Raw genomic sequence first — 18194 nt, 5'->3', positions numbered from 1 at the left:
TGGTTAATTTTTAGATTATTGGAAAGCATGATCAGTGTCTCGAGCTGATCTCCCTTTACCTGGTGATCATTCTCACTAAAACCTTTTCTTTATCAGGAAATGTTTGATGTAATTCTTGATGAGAACCAGCTTGAAGATGCTTGTGAGCACCTTGCTGACTATCTGGAAGCCTACTGGAAGGCCACACATCCACCTAGCAGCAATCCTCCTAACCAGCTTCTCACTCGCACACTTGCAACAGCCACTCTTCCGATTAGCCCGGGTCCAAATATTAATTTACAGGTACAGTTCTTATGCCATCTCTTCTTTTTCTTCTGTCAATTTCTTCTCCTTCCAAAGCACAGAGTTAGGCTGATACTAGAATATGCTGAATATGTTTTCCTGTTATTGGTAGATTGAAAGCTTTTTCAGCAGATATTCACCCATCTTCAGTATAAAAGGCAAATGCAAGCACGTTACTGTTATTGCTATTGTATTCATCGTAGCATGTGTTTGTGTGTTGACTGGGCTGGTTTTGATTCCAAGGACTAAGCTGGCCTGACTGAAAACATATGCTGATGTGAAATTGAATACTTCAGGTTTTATTGTGCCCAGGACACTGCTGTGCCAGTAATATGTGTACCAGCCACAAGCATTTTTATAGCTGGCCATGTGTAATCCAATCAGAGAAATAAAACTAGACTAAGACTGTGCACATTTCCAGCCGCTGGTAGCTTCCTGACTGATGGGCACACTGTGGCTAATAGGCAAATCCTGGCCCCAGAGGCCCTGCATGACAAACTGGGTTATGTACAGGGCAGATCCACAAATGTCTGAGAGAAATCTGTGCCAATCTTCCCACAGGCTGTAGAGTTGTAGAGGTTGAGGATTACTGACTGTATTAGTAAAGACTCAAGGTCAAAGTGGCCCTTCCAGTGTTTCGTTTTTTCTTTTATTTACTGGCCATTGCTGTGAAAAGTAGACTTCCTTGAAGCCAAACTCTTATGTCAAATCCAAGTCCCACATTGTGCAGAAAGACCTTGAGAGAGGCTCTGTGTTCTGAACAGTGAGCACACTCTCCAGTGAGCTGGCAAAAGCAGGCTTTATTCCTGCCTCTGCAATGATGTGCCTGTTGATATGGGCATATTATGTCCCCTCTCTTCTCCTTTGACTTCTGGTTTGTATCATTTTATTGAGGTGTTCAGCATAAGGAGATGCTGTCCTTTGGGTATGTGTTGCATGATATGAAATGAAGTGTTTAAACTACTTCACTCCTTCATTAGAAGTAGTGAGTGACTCCTTGAGGCTGAGAAGTACACAGAGGGGGATAAAATAGATCTGTCCCAGATCAAATAAAGGCTTACTACATTAAATTTCTACGTAAGTTCAATATATGCCCATAAATTACATACATATGCAAGTTATAATTCATAACTTTGGCTAAGAAAAACACTTCCTTTTAGAAAATCAAAGGAAAACAATGCATCTGCACCCAAGTTAAAATGCAAATAGTTGTGCTCTTTTTTAATGGTTTTGCAAAACAAGTTTTTGTGTCAAATAATTTATTCCCCATTAGAAAACCACAGACTTGACAGGTTTGTTCTTTAACAAGAAAAATTTCTTTAGCCATCTTGAAGGGTATCTCCTTCCCTTGCTTTCAGATACAGTTGCAGGAAAAGAAACTGTAAGCTATAGCTCATTTCTGCCTTTTTTTCTGTCCTCAGAGCTGAAACACCTTGAAAAAATTGTGAGCTGGAAGAATTTCTGAGTATGAAATTCAGTATTGTTGTGTGCAGCCTTGCTAGATAAACTTTCTTTGCTTTGTAAACTTCTAAATTATTTTGCTCAAGTGTTTTCATGCATTTTGAGTGTGGATTTATAGCTCACATATTCTATTAACCACATTCTCTGGAGGAACTATGCAGAGTTTTAATAACACTTTTCTGAATGCTGTGCTGTCTGCTTACAAACTAACAGATTTTTATTTTAAGGACTAAAAATGAGGATGTATTTGCAGTTTCAAAGTTTGTTTGTAGCTCTACTAGTACAGCAGTGTGAATCAACAGGGATCCCTTATTGAACATAAAAGTTTTCTGTTCCTTTGATTTCATTTTCCTACAATACATCTTCAGCTGACATCTCAAACCTGAGCTTGTCATTTCCTTAGCACAGATTGGGTCTGTTTTTTAATGATGGTGGCTGAAGCCATTATTTCAACAGTGTTAAGACCCTGTATTTAGAGAATTTAAAGTCTCTGCCTGTGCTGTTTTTCTGGACTGCTCTACAGGGAAAAGCCACCAGTTGTTTGGTCTGGGGGAGCCACGATTGCACTGCAGAGCATTGGAGTCATCCCCCCCTGGGGCCAATGCAGTGCCTCTTTGCCATGAAACATATTTTGGGTTTGTGGTTTTTAAGTCCCCAGTGTGCATTGTGAGGAGGGATTTGTGTTGCCAGCTGCCAGAGGGGCATTTTTACAGCATGAAGCTGCCTGTGTGCATTGCATGGTGCTTGAAGGCGTGAGGCGTCCTGGGATGGTTTGAAATTAAATAGGCAAAGACCTCGTGTCTGTCTGAGGAGGAGCTTCACAACAAAATTGTATGGAAATAGTTGGAAATAACTCCAAAAGGTCTGGATCCACCTTACACACATATGGTGCAGGTGATCAGGGACCACTGGAAATAAGGAACAAGGCAAATTCACTCAGTGGACAAAGGCTTCTCTGTCCTCTTTCAATGCTGTATTAACTTCTTTCCAAGAGCCCCTACTTCTTTGTAAGTACAAACTGAGTACTGAAATAGGATTATCTCAAACTTTTTCTATTTTAGACAAAAAACCTTATGAAATCAGGCCATAAAAATCCAGCACTGAAGAATCTATTCCAAATCAGAGCCCAAACGTGGTTATGAACCAAAAAGCCGGACTCTAATCCAAATTCAGACATTACCTGTTCAGTGTCCCTGTAATATTTAATGGAAGTTACTGTCAATGAATTTGCCCATAAATCCCAACAGCCCTAACACTATTCTGAAATTGTAGCTATTGGTTCTAAATTTAATCATTGTTTTTTCATGTGCTCATCATAGCACAGAAGATGCATCTGAGCTTGTAAGAGCAGCAGTGTTTCCAATGCAGGTTCAAATTTTGCGTTTGTTCTCAGACCACAGCACTGACAGATTTTATTAGTCATGATTATGTATAGGTAATGCCTTTGACTACATGAGAGCTATAGGGTTTCACATGTGTACTATATTTATGTGCCTTAAAGTCAGTCATGGTGATGAACTGATGAAAGTTGTGTTTACACATGCAAAGCAGGCATGTTTCTGCTTTGGACTTTTTTGTTTTTCTCTTCATTTCATTTACAATTCACCTCCATTGAGTCATTTCATTTCACCTTGAACAGATCTATTCATGTTTACAATTATTATATTCCCCTCTGGTAAATCAGAATCATCTTGAGAATCACAAAAGCAAGAACAAATAAGAAATTCTGTTGCTATTCCTATTACCTTGTTCTCATCTATGCCATTTGTTTCAAATTAGAAACCCAGCTCGTCTCTCAGATGTTTGCATAATAAAATGTTGTCTTAGAAAATTGGGATTTGTCAAATTTACCAAGTTTCTGATTTGAAATATGCTGCTTTTTATAAGTTTCTGATTAAATACAGATTATTTTCCTTTTCAATTTCCTGTGATTTTACTTTTTGGGTTGCTAGGAAACCCACCTGCCAGGATCTGTGGCTGAAGGACAAAATTTCCTCCTTCCCCTAGCTCTTTTCCACAAAATAGAAAGACAGAAAAAAGATATGTCCATGAACTGCCCTGGGGGCAATCCTTATTTTTAGACAACTCTGAACATAAAAGGGCAAACTTAAGACTAACTTTGGTATTCAAAACAGTCTCACAAACAAATGCCTGTATAACTCTGGTGAAATCTACATTAATTTTGTGGCAGCAGAGATGATTTTGTCTTGACATTCTTCATCTGATGTGAGAAGCATAATTCAATTTCAATATTACTGTTAAAACTTTTGCAATTAAGCCTGAAAAGTCCTTAGCTGCAGCTTGGCAATAAAAGCAGGTTAATGTAATGAAATCCCCAAATGAGGTAAATAATGTCACTTGTTCATTTTGCAGTGATTTCAAAGCATTTATGCGGGTGAAGAGTAGGTTTATTGCCTGGTAATTTTTATTTCGGTCTTTTAATAGCAGTGGTGTGTTAGGAAGTTTTCTATGTGATAATATCACTCTCCTCCTGCTTTTCTTGGCAATGGGCTGTATTCTCAAGCTCTTAAAATTATGAGATCAGTGTTTAATTTTTCGTTACCAAGAAGAAATGAAATTATTGCGGAGAAAACAGAAGGTCAGTGATACTATTAGTATCATAATACAAACTTTATTCATACCAGATTCAATTGCATTTTTTTTCCTTAAAAAAAAACTCCTCTATAAGAACCAAGGTTTTGTACTTTGGTTCTTTGCTGGAATCCACCGCCTTAGCCCTCTAAAATCACTTTCCCATAGCAGCTGTTGCCAGACACGCATCTGTAAACTCTCAACTGATATATGCCCTCTCCTGGCACGATATCTCCTTTCAATTTTTCTGCAGTTTGTCCTGTTTCTGCATGCTCTCTTTTTCTTTGGAGGGTGGTGACAATGATTGCTAACTGGAGTAGTCAGAAACATCACAAGAAATGAGAAAGTGCCACAGAATAACCCAAGTGTCGCCCTAAATTCTGATGCGAGAAAAAAGAATTGTTTGTATTATAATACTGAATTTTCAGTAAAAGTGGAATACTAATGGTTTCTTTCCTAGTTTAGATTCAAAGTGGATTGTTCTGTACTTGAAATTTTATTGGTTTCATGGTACTTTCTAGTTGAATTTGGTATTGGGGGAAGCTTTTCAATGTGTGTACCTCATGACCTCACTGCTGGTTCTGGTAGCAGGGCTCTCAAGGAGACCAGAGGAATGACCATGCGGTCCCTGAGCGCAGTGGTTCCCACATTGAGGAGGAGGCACGGGTGGAACCCATCAAGAAATCCCAGCACCGCTCCTCCTCCAGCCAGCACCACAACCATCGCAGTGGTGGCAGAGGCCTTCACAGGCAGGAAACTTTTGACTCAGAAACACAAGACAGCAGAGATTCAGCGTACGTAGAGCCAAAGGAGGACTACTCACATGAGCACGGTGACCACTATGATTCTCACAGGGATCATAATCACAGAGACGAGTCCCATGGGATCAGTGAACACAGACACAGAGAGTCCCGGCACCGCTCAAAGGAGAGGGACCGCGAGCAGGACCACAACGAATGCAACAAACAGCGCAGCCGCCATAAATCAAGGGACCAATATTGTGACAAGGATGGGGAAGTGATACAGAAAAAACGTAACGATGCAGGAGAGTGGAACAGGGATGTTTACATCCGTCAGTAACTTTTGCCTCTGGCAGTCTTGTGTTTCTTTGAAGTCTTGTAACAATGCCCCTTGAAAATATCTTGGGTTCTTCTTTGCAGAACATATGGTATCCTTCTGTATGCTGATTTGTATTGCTGTTGCTTGCATAGCAATAGCATGAAATAGAATATTCATATACTTATTTTTTTGGTTAGTGCTATATGAATTAGTGTAGTACAACTGAAGAGTTCCTGATGTTGTACTATGACATTTTTCAAGCTGTTTTTGGTAGCTGCCACTTGAACAATATCTGTTGCCATCAAGGTGTTGTTAGTGTTTTTTTTAAAAAAAGGTACATTTGATGTTTAATAACTTCCCATGTATTCAGCAAGCCAGGATCAGCACATAAAAAAATATAAAACTTTTTGTCTGCTCTGATTTTTAATTTGTATGCACTTGATTTTGCATATTGATTTAAGCACCACTCTGTTGCTTGTACCTCTGGTGGTCTCCGTATGAAGACAGAATTCAGTCTTGCCTTACACACAGGGGATCATGGAGTCAAAATCTATTTTCTATGTATTGGTACTGTGTACTGTATATACAGTTTATAAATGTTATTTCTGCAGACACCTTCTTACTATATAAGTTTGATCACACTGTTTTAGAGTCCTAATGCCAAGTCAGCAGATTTGCTTTTGAATTACTGGCAACTGGAACTAGCCTCACTTAGGAAATCTGTAACAGTGTTCAATCTAAATACTTTTTCTTCTGTAGCAGAAAGCTTATACTTATTGTAAATATGGATGAGTGCTTGAGATAAAGGGTGTAACTCTTATACCTTACGCTGTCCTTGCAAACCAAATTTTGCATTTTAAAGTTATGGAAATGTTAATGAACTTACTGCTATAAATTATTCTTCTTTGTTCAGGTCACAATATTGCAATGGGCACAGCTTAATTTTTGTTCTACTGTCAGCAAACAGAGCACACATGTTGGAGGTGTGTATGTGAGTGGGTGGGTGGTGGATTGACGTTCGTGTGCGTGTGCACGTTAGGCAGCAAACTGTGAGAATCTACTGAAGAAAACAAAGGTTACTCAAAAGCCCAAAAAGTCTATTTCTACATTCTGTCTCTTAATTTAAAAATCCAAATTGCATTCAGGGAATATGAGGGAATTTACTGACCCAGGTAATTGGGAAAGCATAAATCTGCTGGCTCTTTGTTGAGATTCAGGAGAGTAAAAACAGGCAAATGTTACTGTGAGTTTCACTGGAAATGTAAAATCTTTGTGTTTTAGAGTATTTGTTTTAGTAAGAAAAGTTTACACAGCTTGTGGAGGGTTATTTTGTTGGAAAATAAATTTTTGTAGCTTCTCCACTTTTTCTACACTTGCCAATTCTCTGCATTCCCACTCTGCAGCCAGCTCACTGCTTTTCCTTCACCAAAGCTGTTGTGCTGCTGATGAGAGCATAGAAAAATGACTGTGACTCTGTTAGGAACTTTCTAGAGAAAATGCATTGAAATGGAAGGGAGTGAACACAGTTTGTTTTGCACTGAACGCCTGTTGCACTGGTAAGTGGGGGGGAAATTCTCTATTATTTTTGACTCCAGGTTCCATACCCTTGCCTAGTGTAAAAGCTGTTCTGCATCACATGTAGTCTTTGTAGTACTTGTATTAATGAAATACTTTTTGTATTTCCCTGTAAATAGCACATTATATAAAGACTGTAGTGTGTTAATAATTAGTTTAGCTGGAAATTCTTTTTATTTATTATTTCAATTCTGGGAATATCAGCATTGCCTGATTTTGAATATCATTTTAGTGAAATGGATAAGATATATGGCAGGTGCATGCTTTCTCCAGTCTCCTAGCCCAGCATCCAAGAAACTCGCTTAAACATTCTCTGCCCTTCCTCTCCTACCCCTCTCCCTGGTGCTTTATAAGCATTTTTACAACAAGCTAAGAGTGGGAAATTCTGCTGTCAGTTATCTGGCCATTCCTCCCAGTGCTGCTGACTGTTGTGGTTATTCAAGGGTAGGTTTTGGCTCAAAGCATGAACTGTGGGGAACACAAGAAAAAAGGTTATTTTTCTAGAAATAAAATTCTCATCATATTCTAAACATCACTAAATGGCTTTGTAGAGAAAGGAAGAATAGGTAAGTAGATCTGTTGTATTACTAAATGGATATAGAAGAGTACATAGACTGGTTTTTGATACAAGAGAATTTTCAGGGTATCTGTAAAAAATTCCATCAAAGGACTGTTGTTTGAATCATATCAGATCACATGTAAGTGAGAAGAAAATTATATTGTCTTGCTCTGTATAGCCTGGCTTTAGCTAATTTACCAGCTGCAGTAAATGGTGTTGCTCCCTGCAACTCGTGACAACTATGTCGTCTAAGAAGTGATTCCACTTCATTACCTTGAATATTTTGTTCTTTTTTTTTTTTGTTGGGTTTTTGGTTGGGTGTGGGGTTTTTTGCTTTGTTTGTTTGGTGTTTTTTTTACTTTTGCTCCAGAGAGTGTTTATTTTTCAGCTTTCTTAAAGTATTTTTTAAGGAATGTTTGGCAGAATTTCAAAGCACTGAGTAGTATATGAAAACTATGGCATAGGCAGTTTGTGTATAGACAAATAAATGAGAAAATAAAGAGCATAGTCCAAGCTCTAGTATTTAAGTATGGCCTATATATTGATTCATGGAGTATAAACATTAAAAAAAAAAAGACAAATCCAAATCCAACTGGTTCATAGAATTGTGTTTTATATAGTGCTGCTATTTATGTATAGACAACATACTACCAAACACTTGTATTTCTTAGGCAGACTCACTGAATAGATTTTATTAGCTGAGATACTTTTTTTCAGTTTCTGTTTTAAGAGTGACAAATCATTTGTAATGTGAGCTTGTACTACATATATTGCACAATACCACCTGCCTGCTGAGCACTACTTTGAAAAGCACTTTAACAGAGTTATGTCAATAAGAAGCTTTAAAAATACTCCAAGTGGAGGACATATCAAAGATTATTGTGATGAAATGTCTTTGCAGAGTTTTGCCATTAGAAGGTCTAATATTGGTTGCATTAGGATACTAATGAGTTCATACTTCTGTATCTGGTTTCAGGGGTTTTGAATCTGAGAAATGGTAGAGGTCCCAGTGAGCTCCAGAGTCTTATGGATGTGTGGTACAAAACAACCTGTAAAATTTCCGTTCAGATGAACTAAAAAGATAATAAAACCAGAGAAACAGAAGGAAAGGGAGGAAGATAAAATAGTTAAGTGATATGTATGTCTTGGCAGCTCAACTCTGTATTTTTCTAAAGAATTTCAGTATATGGAAGAAATGGGATGCGTTTCAAGATCTGCATGTATATGTTAGATGTTAACCTTATTTTTATGTGTTTTTTCAAGTGACTGTACATCAGTGCTGAGTAGCCTTAGTCTATCCTTTACCAGTTGTCTAGTGTCACAGAGATGTCATGGAAGAAGGAATTCTCTTCCAGAGGGACTGGAAAGAGATGACAGTAAAAGTCTCCAGACCTGCTAAGGGACAGGACAGTAGGGACGAATAAGCAAACAGGTTTGTGCACAAAGGCAGCATCAGTATGAATTATACACTGAAAACACTATTTTTACTAAATTGATCTATAAATTACTGCCTAGAATTTAAAGAATTCTTCTAGAATGCTCATGAATTCATTCTGTATCTGGCATCAAGAGTTCAGAATTTGAACAGTTCCATAGTTTTTGCTTCTCAAGGAATAAAGTTAAATACATAGTTTCTCGTAAGGCTCTGGACTTGTACAACAAAGATCAGTTTTAAAGCCACAAAGAGTTTCAGAGGAGCACCTCTTTTCACAGTAATCTGTATACTCTTAACCTATAGCCCTTATCATAAATGGAGGCTAAGGAAATGAAATTGCACTCACTGAACCCTGAATTAAGGGAGAAGCCCATTTTTACTTCTCCCTGCATACCTGGTTACTCATCCTGTACACGCAGCTCCTGCCCAGATCTAATACACTGCCCCTTAATACTTTGTCTTTTATGAATCTGTTGGCAATTACCATTTTGAAGCTCTGTTGGTTTGTAAAGTCATGCTCAGGTTCTGGGACACCTGCAAAGGTTTTAATGGAGTCCATTATCATTCCCTCAGCTGGAATGAAGTGAGTGGTCTGACTGCTTTTAATCAGTGGATGTTCAAAGGAAAAGAGCTGGTGTAAACCACCTCCTGTGTTTGTTAGTTACTAAAGCCTCTTCAAAAGGTATTTTGATTTGTGGTTACATTTGACCTCTGATTGCTTTAAAACATCAGGCTGAAAGCTGTTTTCCAAATGTTTTTGACTTTCATTTTATTCCATCCATAAATATCAAGCACATTGCAAAAATCTTTATTACAAGGTCTAAACAGAGAAATTATTTTTCAGAGGGTAATATAACATTTCTGGTGTACATTTACTTATATTTATTACTTCATTGCAGATCTTTCACCAAAATTTTAGTTCTTCTACCATCTGTAAGATATGTGGATGCCATTTTTACTGTGAATGTTTTTAATCAAATGTTATTCAATCAATTTTATTGCTTGGCAATTTGTCTGTAATTTATTTCCCCACTTTTATATAACAAACTATTACATATGAGCTTACAGTAGTTTTATAGACAGTGTCTTTTTATAACTTACCACCCTAGAAATGTATTCCTACGCAGCCCCAGAAAAGGTTTCTATCAGATATAATAGAGATTAAGCAGGTTCTTTTAACTCATCCATATTCTCATTTCTTCCTTTATTCTTGCCACTTTTATCTGTCATGCATACCTACTCTGCAATGAATTCTAGCGGTACAAAATTGAATTTTCTCATAAATTTCTTATTCATGAACAATCAAACATAAAACCAAGGTTCTTTATATTTTAAACTACCCACTCTAAAGTAATTTCTTGATTGATCACCCTCACTAGCCCATTCCTTAAAAAGCATATGAAATCCAGTGATCAAAAAAACTGGTGCAATCCATGGCATTGAAACAAGAAAAAGCTGTATTATAATTTCATAATATATGAGGCTGCCTATTTTAGAATCTTTCTACTGACCAAGATAAGATATTTAGATTTGGCACTATTACTAATCATTATTTCTGCAAATAGAGAAAACTACTTTTCCAACTTTCTTAATGACAGGATCTGATTGCATGCCTAATCTATCTATTTTGTAGGTTTAATCTTTCATTATAATGACAATAAATTTTTAAATTTAATGTATAAATATCTCATATATATATTAAAATATATATATAAATATATTTTATTGTGCTTGCACAATGATTCAGTGTGTAAAGATTATCAGAAAAGTAATCATATGATATGTTTAGAACATATATACACCATCCATCAGAACTGTCAATGAGAAAGTATTTCTACCACTTCTGAAGTCACAGTAAGATTGGAATAGAAAAAAAAAAGGGCATCCATCCAACTTTATTCATCTAATTTAGCCACACCTGTAGTGAGAGAAAGGATGCTGGCTCCTTCAAGGGCTGGTGAATCTTAACTGAGTTTCTGTTCTGACCTGCCTGACGAAGTCACTCCCCTGTTCCCATCAGGGACAGGGCCCTTGGCAAACAGCTCAGCCAATCCCTTCACTATGCTGAGCGCTCTTCTAACGCTCCCAGCTGACTTTGCAGAAACAACCTTAATAACTGAAGTTCATGTATCAGTAACGTTTTCAGGTGAAGTCTGCTCTGCAATTGCACTGGAATTAACTAAAAGTTATGTTTTCTTCCCATCCCCAAGAAACTTCTCCTATAATATCAAGTGAGGTCACTTCCTTAAAATGCCAATCATCCAAACCTAAAGGAAGCGGGAGATGTCTCAACAAATATTCCACTAAAAATTCCGCAATCTTAATTCTTTCAAATTCAGCATTGCACAAATCCTGCTACTGAAACTGGAGGTAAAGTTCCTTACTTTATATGAATACGCAGACTTCAGTATATAGTTTATGTGTGCTGATTAATGTTTACAAAATTTCTATAATCTTCAAAAAAGAAAATGCTTTTTTACTAGCACTGAGTTAAAGATTTCAACACGTTCCTACAATAAAAGATTCATCCCTTTTGTTCCCAGGTAATCGTTTTCACCATATTTAGACTAGAAAGATTATAGTATGAACTTACATGACTCTAAATAGGATATCTCACCTACTACTGATGAAACAAAATTACTTTAAATTTTCTTTAGACATGGTGTGTTTAATGGCAAGGAATGACCAACAAGAATTCCATTTTCCTATTCTGCTAGGATAGGCCTTACAGAGGATTCACTTGTCAACCTTGGCAGGTCAGAAGAAACATTTTGTTTTTATTCAAGAGCAGTAGAAAACATAGTGTATCAAAACATTTATGGAAAATATAAGTAAACAACCAGACTACCGAGAAAGAGAATTGTATAGATGGTTTTGATTGTGAGCAAATACAAAACACACTTCTTACAGTAGAAAGACAAATGATAAAAGAACTATTGCTCTTTTTTAATCCAACCAAATAATTATGTGTGAAAAGACAGACTTTTTCAGATAATGCTTTTTAAAACTGGAAATTGATCGAGAGAGAGGAAAACACCAAACACACACAGATGTCAGTTTCTGTTGTTCCTTGTCCTTAGCTTTCCTTCTTTAGTGCTATTGTCAGTTCCAGCAGCACTGAGAATACTGTTCAAACTGGAACTGAAGCAGAATTTTCAAATTCATCTAACATCTTTTAAGAAATTCAGATTATTTAAACTTTGAGCAATGTAGTAAGGCAGTTTTCATTAGCATGCTTCCCCAGTTTCAATTTTCATGATTTTAGCTGGTGATGCTTTCTGACCAATAAAGAGTTAATATCCTTAGTTGTCTGAAAGGTGATTTGCAACATTTCAGATGGTATTACGCATTGTTTTCTGTCTTTTGATATATTAATCATAACTGTAGCCCCTTCTGTTACAAATGTTTGATTTTAAAACTGTCACTTGTCAGCCAGTCCAATAGGCTATTTCAGAACCAATACAGTTTATGCATGGGAAGTTTGATGTTGAAACAATATTTATTTACATTCCCAGAGTGAGATGGTTTAATATATTCATGCTGCTATAAAAGACATGCTACAAAGCCTAATCGTATTTTGTGTATATACTATGTGTACAGAGAATCTTGCTTGTATTAAAATAAAAGAGAAATGAGGTTCTAAGTATCGATTTATAAAACAGTTCTTTGTAAAATGTTGAAGTGTTTTGAGAAGCACTATTTAAGGAAACTAACTACTGGTAAACCTCCACAGAAACTACCCTTTCCGAAAGTCATTGTAATAGTTTCCATATGTTTTTTTTATGTTTGCATTTTGTAAAGTAACTTACATCCCCTTCCTACGCTTGCTGCAGCAGATAAGGGGAAACCAGAGCAGGCAGCAGTATGAGTGAACATAGCTGTCATTCAGGCACTGACCTGCTGTAAATACAAAAGCAGAGGGAGACTTAAATGATACTGCCCTTCCCCCAGCCATGACTTTTCTGCTGCAACCTGTGGCTCTTTCCCATCAGAACAGCTGGCAGATTTTAGTGCTGCCATAGCAACCCTGCCGTCAGCCCGTTGGCTTGGTAACACTGCAGCAGGAAGAAAGGCGCTTCACGTCTGAACTGTTCTTAGACTCACTGAGGTATTTTTTCAGGTTGCATTCCCAAATCCTTATTTACTGTTCAATTTAATAAATTTTGCAATGAAAAATCCTATACAGTCTTTATTTGCCAAAGAAATCAGGTCATCTTCTCTAGAATCTTGCAAAGAATTAATATCCATTCCTTGCAATGTCACAGCAGATGGATCAAATCTCTGGAGCAGCTTCAACTGATCAAGTGATAGTCCAGCTCCCTTCATGCCTTCTCCTCCAATGTGAGGTTCCTGTTCAAGTAACAAAGAAAAGCAAATTATTGCATCTCTGAAGTTCCTAAATGCCCTAAAATGTATTCTGCTGGGGACAGCCAGAGCTACTGAACAATTAACATGGACAAGCTATGCTTGTATTTCTCACACCAGAAGATCCAGAAGTAATGTGGCTTCTTTTCTTGCCTTCATCTGGCCAATATTATTTAAACATACATACAAGAGTTATACAAGATATATACAAGTATTTTGAGGAGGGGGTGATGCCCCTCATCCACTTTATCTCTGTAGTTTAGAGCACTTTTTGAGGATAGGTGCACAGGTCTAAAAGAATTCCTTACTCCAAGGGCTGAAACATCCCAAGAAAGCTGTTCCCACCAGCCAGCCAGTCTAAAGGGTTTAGGTTGCCACTTCTAAATGATTCAGCACTTCTGTGTACGGACTTAACAGCCTTGAGTTAAGTCAAAAAAAGTGAGTCCTTAGCCCATTACCACTAACAGCAGCAGAATTCCAGAGACAGCTAGGTTGGAAAAGAGCTTGGAAATCATCAAGTCCAACCTATGACCTAACACCATCCTGTTTACTGTACCATGGCACCAACTGCAATCCAGTCTTCCCTTAAACACCCACAGGGACTGTGACTCCACCACCTCCCTGGGCAGCCCATTCCAACACTCAATCACTCTTTTTGTGAAGAACTTCTTCTTACTGTCCAACCTAAAATAGTGGGATTCTTCACAGTAAAAACTTCAAGTGGACAGACTTAAAGCCCCAGTCCTGAATATTTTACTGCCTGAAGAGGCATCATTTTGGCAGATGATGCAGCAAAAAATATAACCTTAGAGTTTTCTAGTCACTTAAGACTAACAGGTAAATAGGACTACTGTTACATGTGCCTGTCTATGAGGCAGAGAAAAAGAGGAAGAATCAATTTCAAGAGATAACATTTGGCTTCAAAATCCTGGAGAGGAGAAGGACTTAAAATCCTAGCCCTCTTCTCAATATTTCTTGTGAATAGCCTTGACTGCTTCTTATTTAATACCCTAATTCCTGGAAAAAAATTAATTCTTAGCTGGATTGTTCTTTCAATGCATTCAGTAAGGAGATGGAACAAAGTGTGCAAAAGCTGGCACTGCAATATCAAAAATAGATCTCCTTTGTCAATCTAGTCTAAAGTAGTCTGTAATGCAGCCTACAGCAGAGTGTTTTTTCAGCCATCACACTTTGCTAGCACATGAGCTCACCCAGTCAGCACATGATGTGAGTTAGCTGCTGCACCATGTACTGCATGCTGGAGAGCTGGGCATGCAGGGGGCTGCACACTGATTCTCCCTTTCCCTCAGCAGGATTTCAGGGCTTTCCATTGAAGGTAAAAGACAAACTCAGGTGTCTACTGCAAATTGAGAGAAAAGTAACGTACAAAGAGAGACAAGGGAGCTACTTGATGTAAGGGAAGGAAGGAAAGGTAAAAGTCCAGTGAAAACAATATTCCACAGGTTCAAGTAACTTGATTAAAGGCAGACCAGTGTCTTCCTCTACCTTTTCATTTCTCCCTCCAGTTAAGTTACTGCATTTAAGCTGATCTACAGTATCTCCTGTGTAAACTCCTAAGAGGAAGTCTGCACAAAGGAGCAGCTGCCATGTGGTAACTCCCACCTACAAGAACAACGCTTATGGCTCCATCTCCTGTTTTTTCCTTGCCCACATTACCCAGTGTGCTTCCAGGATCTGCTGCCAAACTGGGAAACTGGGAAACTGGACTGGATAAAAAAGGAGGCATCCACTGAGACATTCTAAAGAATATGGGAAATAAATACATAAAGGAACCTGAGGTATGTAGACTGTAGACTCCTGCTTCATGTTCATTGGAAAATATCACCTTAGTTTACACTGGTAGGAATTGGTTCTAAGGTATTATAAATTATATGTGGGTAAACAATTCAATGTCATCTCATTTAAAACATACTATACATAAAAGATTAATTTTTACAGATATGGCATGTGTGTGTGAAAAACAGTGCTTTATTCAAGACTGATCTTACTGGTGAGAGAAAGTTTATATAGCAAGAATTAGTCTTGCATTTGAGTTAATAAGGCTTGTGTTTTGCTCTGTCATTCTACCCAGAAGGATTTTTTATGCTGTTAGGTTACATGTATAATCTCAGTTGAAATGTCTGGAACTGAAAAATTCTTAGTGAATGGATGGTGAGAATACAGACAGAAAAACACACCACAAAAATCTGTGATGAAGAGCTTCAGTTCTGTTAAATCTTTACCAGCCATCATATTAATTGCTCATTGAACAGCTATTGTATTTTTTTTTAAATTTCAGTTAAAGATTCATCTAAGCTTCTTAAGACAGGTACAAGTCATCACAGAATGTGTAAGCAAAGCAGGTATCAGAGTCAGACTTTTCCTCAAAGCCATGATGATAAACAACTACCACACCCAACTCCTCATCAAAGAGGAAGTGGGACACACGTGGTCTGATGATAAATCCCCCTGAAGTACTACAAAAGGTAACAGATATTTCTGAATTGTATGAACTGTAGCTAGTATAGATAAAAACATTCTAGTATCTCCATATATAAATTACCTCCTCCCTGACAGCTTAATGGTAGGAACTGACTCCATAAAAGACAAAGTACATTCTTCAGACACTGAGCCTGAAATAATTTCTTTTCCTCATTCCTTTTAAATAAATCAAAAATAGGTCCCAGACAAATAACATCCTCCTTCTTTGAAACAAAAATTTAGTTTCATTTATGTCCCATACATTATATGCAAGTCTTCATGACTTCAGTGGCATTAATAAAAAAAAAAAAAAAAGCACTTCACCTCTCCTGTGAATGTACGAAAGACGATAATAAAATATTAAAGAAATTAAAGAAATTGCAAAGAGAAATTTTAACCTGCCCAACCTATCTTTTGTCCCTGTTATGTTTTAAAGCAATACAGAGTGGCAAAATACTTAATGAGGCCTAAATAAAGCTCAATTAAGCACGAAAACAGACTTTAAAAAGCCTCAAATTCCTTCTGTTATTTCTATCCCCAGCAGTTAAAGCTGTCCAGGGTGAAAAAAAGATTTATTAGTAAATAGACCATGTAACTTTACAGTTCCAAACTAAGATCACTAGATTGTGCAAAGTACCCTGAAAATAGTATTACCTGTGGATGAAGCTGGAGGCATGGAAAAGTTTTCAAGGCCCAAGCAACTTGCTCCTCATTTTCAGAAAGTGTAATTGTACATGTACTATATACTAAAACACCTCCTGGCTTCAGCAACTTCACTGCCTGCAGGGAGAAATAAACAATATTTCAGCTTATTTTTAAATTTCAAACTTTCATATTAAGCAACATTAACTAATAACCCACGTAACTAGAATATTAAAACTGAACACTTAATTAAACTTAAAAGTGTTAAGATACTGATTTCTCTCAGGGAATATAGCAAAGGATAACATGGATAAGAAAGATTCTTCTTTCCACATAGGCATTATAGCTCATGCAGTTTATTAATGTCATTGAGATGATTCACCTTGTAAGATTTGTTATTTGTGCAGCTCTGCATACCCCAGACAGATTAGATCTGTTTTCACCACCTGCTGCCAACCATGGATACACAATACTTATGTCACTTACATTAGATGTCAACTGTTTCCATGTATTTGGCATGGAAGCTATATCTATGCTGCTTTTCAAGCTGTCATTCACTTTGAATATGTATCATTCAGATTTTGACAAGTTTCATCTTATCCTTCAGCATCAGCCCAAGCACACTCCTTAGCATGTTCCTAAGTCACCTGCTCTGTGACTTAGACTTTTGTAATTATTATCATGTAAAACTGATGAAACTGAGGGAATTAAAAAAACACAAAGCTTTTTATTTATTATGGATTACACAGACCTTTACCATGCTCCAATGAACTGACTTCACCTAGCAACAGATCTGGTGGAGCTGAGAGGTTAATAGGACCCTAATAGTTCCTGGCTGCTGAAAAAGTAGGGAAAATGAGGGACTGCTTTTTGGGTAAGTTTTATGCTGCAAAAGCATTTGTGTTCAATTCAGCTGATCTACTCAATGTTTAACACATACCACAGTGAAAAGCTTGCGCTGTAGTGGCTGATATGAAGTCACTTCCTTTAAAGTTGAGGAATAAACCATGTTTGGTCTCTGTCCCATCCCACTACATGGAGCATCAAGAAGAATTCGATCAAATGACTCTGGTAAGAATGGAGGTCCTTCTGAAAAAAGCAGTAATGTAAAATGGGGCTGTGTCCTTCATTGAGGCTTCACTGCAGGTAAGGAGAGGCTGTCACTGCTTCCTTGACATAAAACATTTATGTGCTATAGACAGTGTCTGCAAAACTAGTCTCAGCTAGAGACAAGCCTCAGCACTGCTGCTGGTAGTTTTCATCTTCCAGAAAACTAAACAGTTTAACTTCTGTGAGCTCAAAAATGATCCCACTAGGCAGTATTTTTTTTAACTTAATTTAGTAATTTGAAAGTAAAATGTAAAACTGATCAAAAATGTTGAAATGTAATTGTTCAGATGTGCTGGGTACAGAGTTGTATATATAGTCTGTAAAGAACCAGAGTCAGCTCAAAAGTGTGCAAACCTTTACTGAGACAAACCTGCAGTTAATCACTGAGACTGCCTTATAATAACTGAACTGTCTGTAGAACTATTTCTTGTGATGTATGCATAGCTGTATAAAATCAAGGACTTCATAATAATATGAACTACTGCAACTTCTCATGGCAGAACAATTCAGTAAAAAAGGTGAAGAGAACAATCTCTGACTATTACCTGGATGACAGTATGTATCTTCCATATGCAGAGCCTATCCTTTAATCTGTGCCCCAATGGCTCAACAGCCCAGAAGTTTCTATCTGCT

The 18194-nt window shown here is 37.4% G+C and overlaps 2 protein-coding genes across 9 annotated transcripts in view; one reads left to right on the top strand and one right to left on the bottom strand.

Annotated features, from left to right (window-relative positions):
* Positions 1 to 12606, top strand: part of CACNB2 (calcium voltage-gated channel auxiliary subunit beta 2) — a 111462-nt gene extending 98856 nt beyond the window's left edge. For all 3 annotated transcript variants that reach the window (XM_059480570.1, XM_059480578.1, XM_059480566.1), the window contains exons 12-13: positions 97 to 282; positions 4927 to 12606. In XM_059480570.1, coding sequence (XP_059336553.1) covers positions 97 to 282; positions 4927 to 5415 — 675 coding nt within the window. In that variant the 3' untranslated portion in view covers positions 5416 to 12606. The remainder of the gene's footprint in view (positions 1 to 96; positions 283 to 4926) is intronic.
* NSUN6 (NOP2/Sun RNA methyltransferase 6) overlaps positions 11721 to 18194 on the bottom strand; it is a 22546-nt gene continuing 16072 nt past the window's right edge. For all 6 annotated transcript variants that reach the window (XM_059480590.1, XM_059480635.1, XM_059480608.1 and 3 more), the window contains 3 exons: positions 17392 to 17540; positions 16464 to 16589; positions 11721 to 13313 (listed from right to left, as the gene is read on the bottom strand). In XM_059480590.1, the coding sequence (XP_059336573.1) occupies positions 13101 to 13313; positions 16464 to 16589; positions 17392 to 17540 (488 nt within the window). In that variant the 3' untranslated portion in view covers positions 11721 to 13100. The remainder of the gene's footprint in view (positions 13314 to 16463; positions 16590 to 17391; positions 17541 to 18194) is intronic.

This window comes from Ammospiza nelsoni, chromosome 1 (genome assembly GCF_027579445.1).
Source record: "Ammospiza nelsoni isolate bAmmNel1 chromosome 1, bAmmNel1.pri, whole genome shotgun sequence".
NCBI classification, from domain to species: domain Eukaryota; kingdom Metazoa; phylum Chordata; class Aves; order Passeriformes; family Passerellidae; genus Ammospiza; species Ammospiza nelsoni.
The sequence above is the reverse complement of the archived record's forward strand: the minus strand, read 5'-3'. Positions and strand labels throughout refer to the sequence as shown.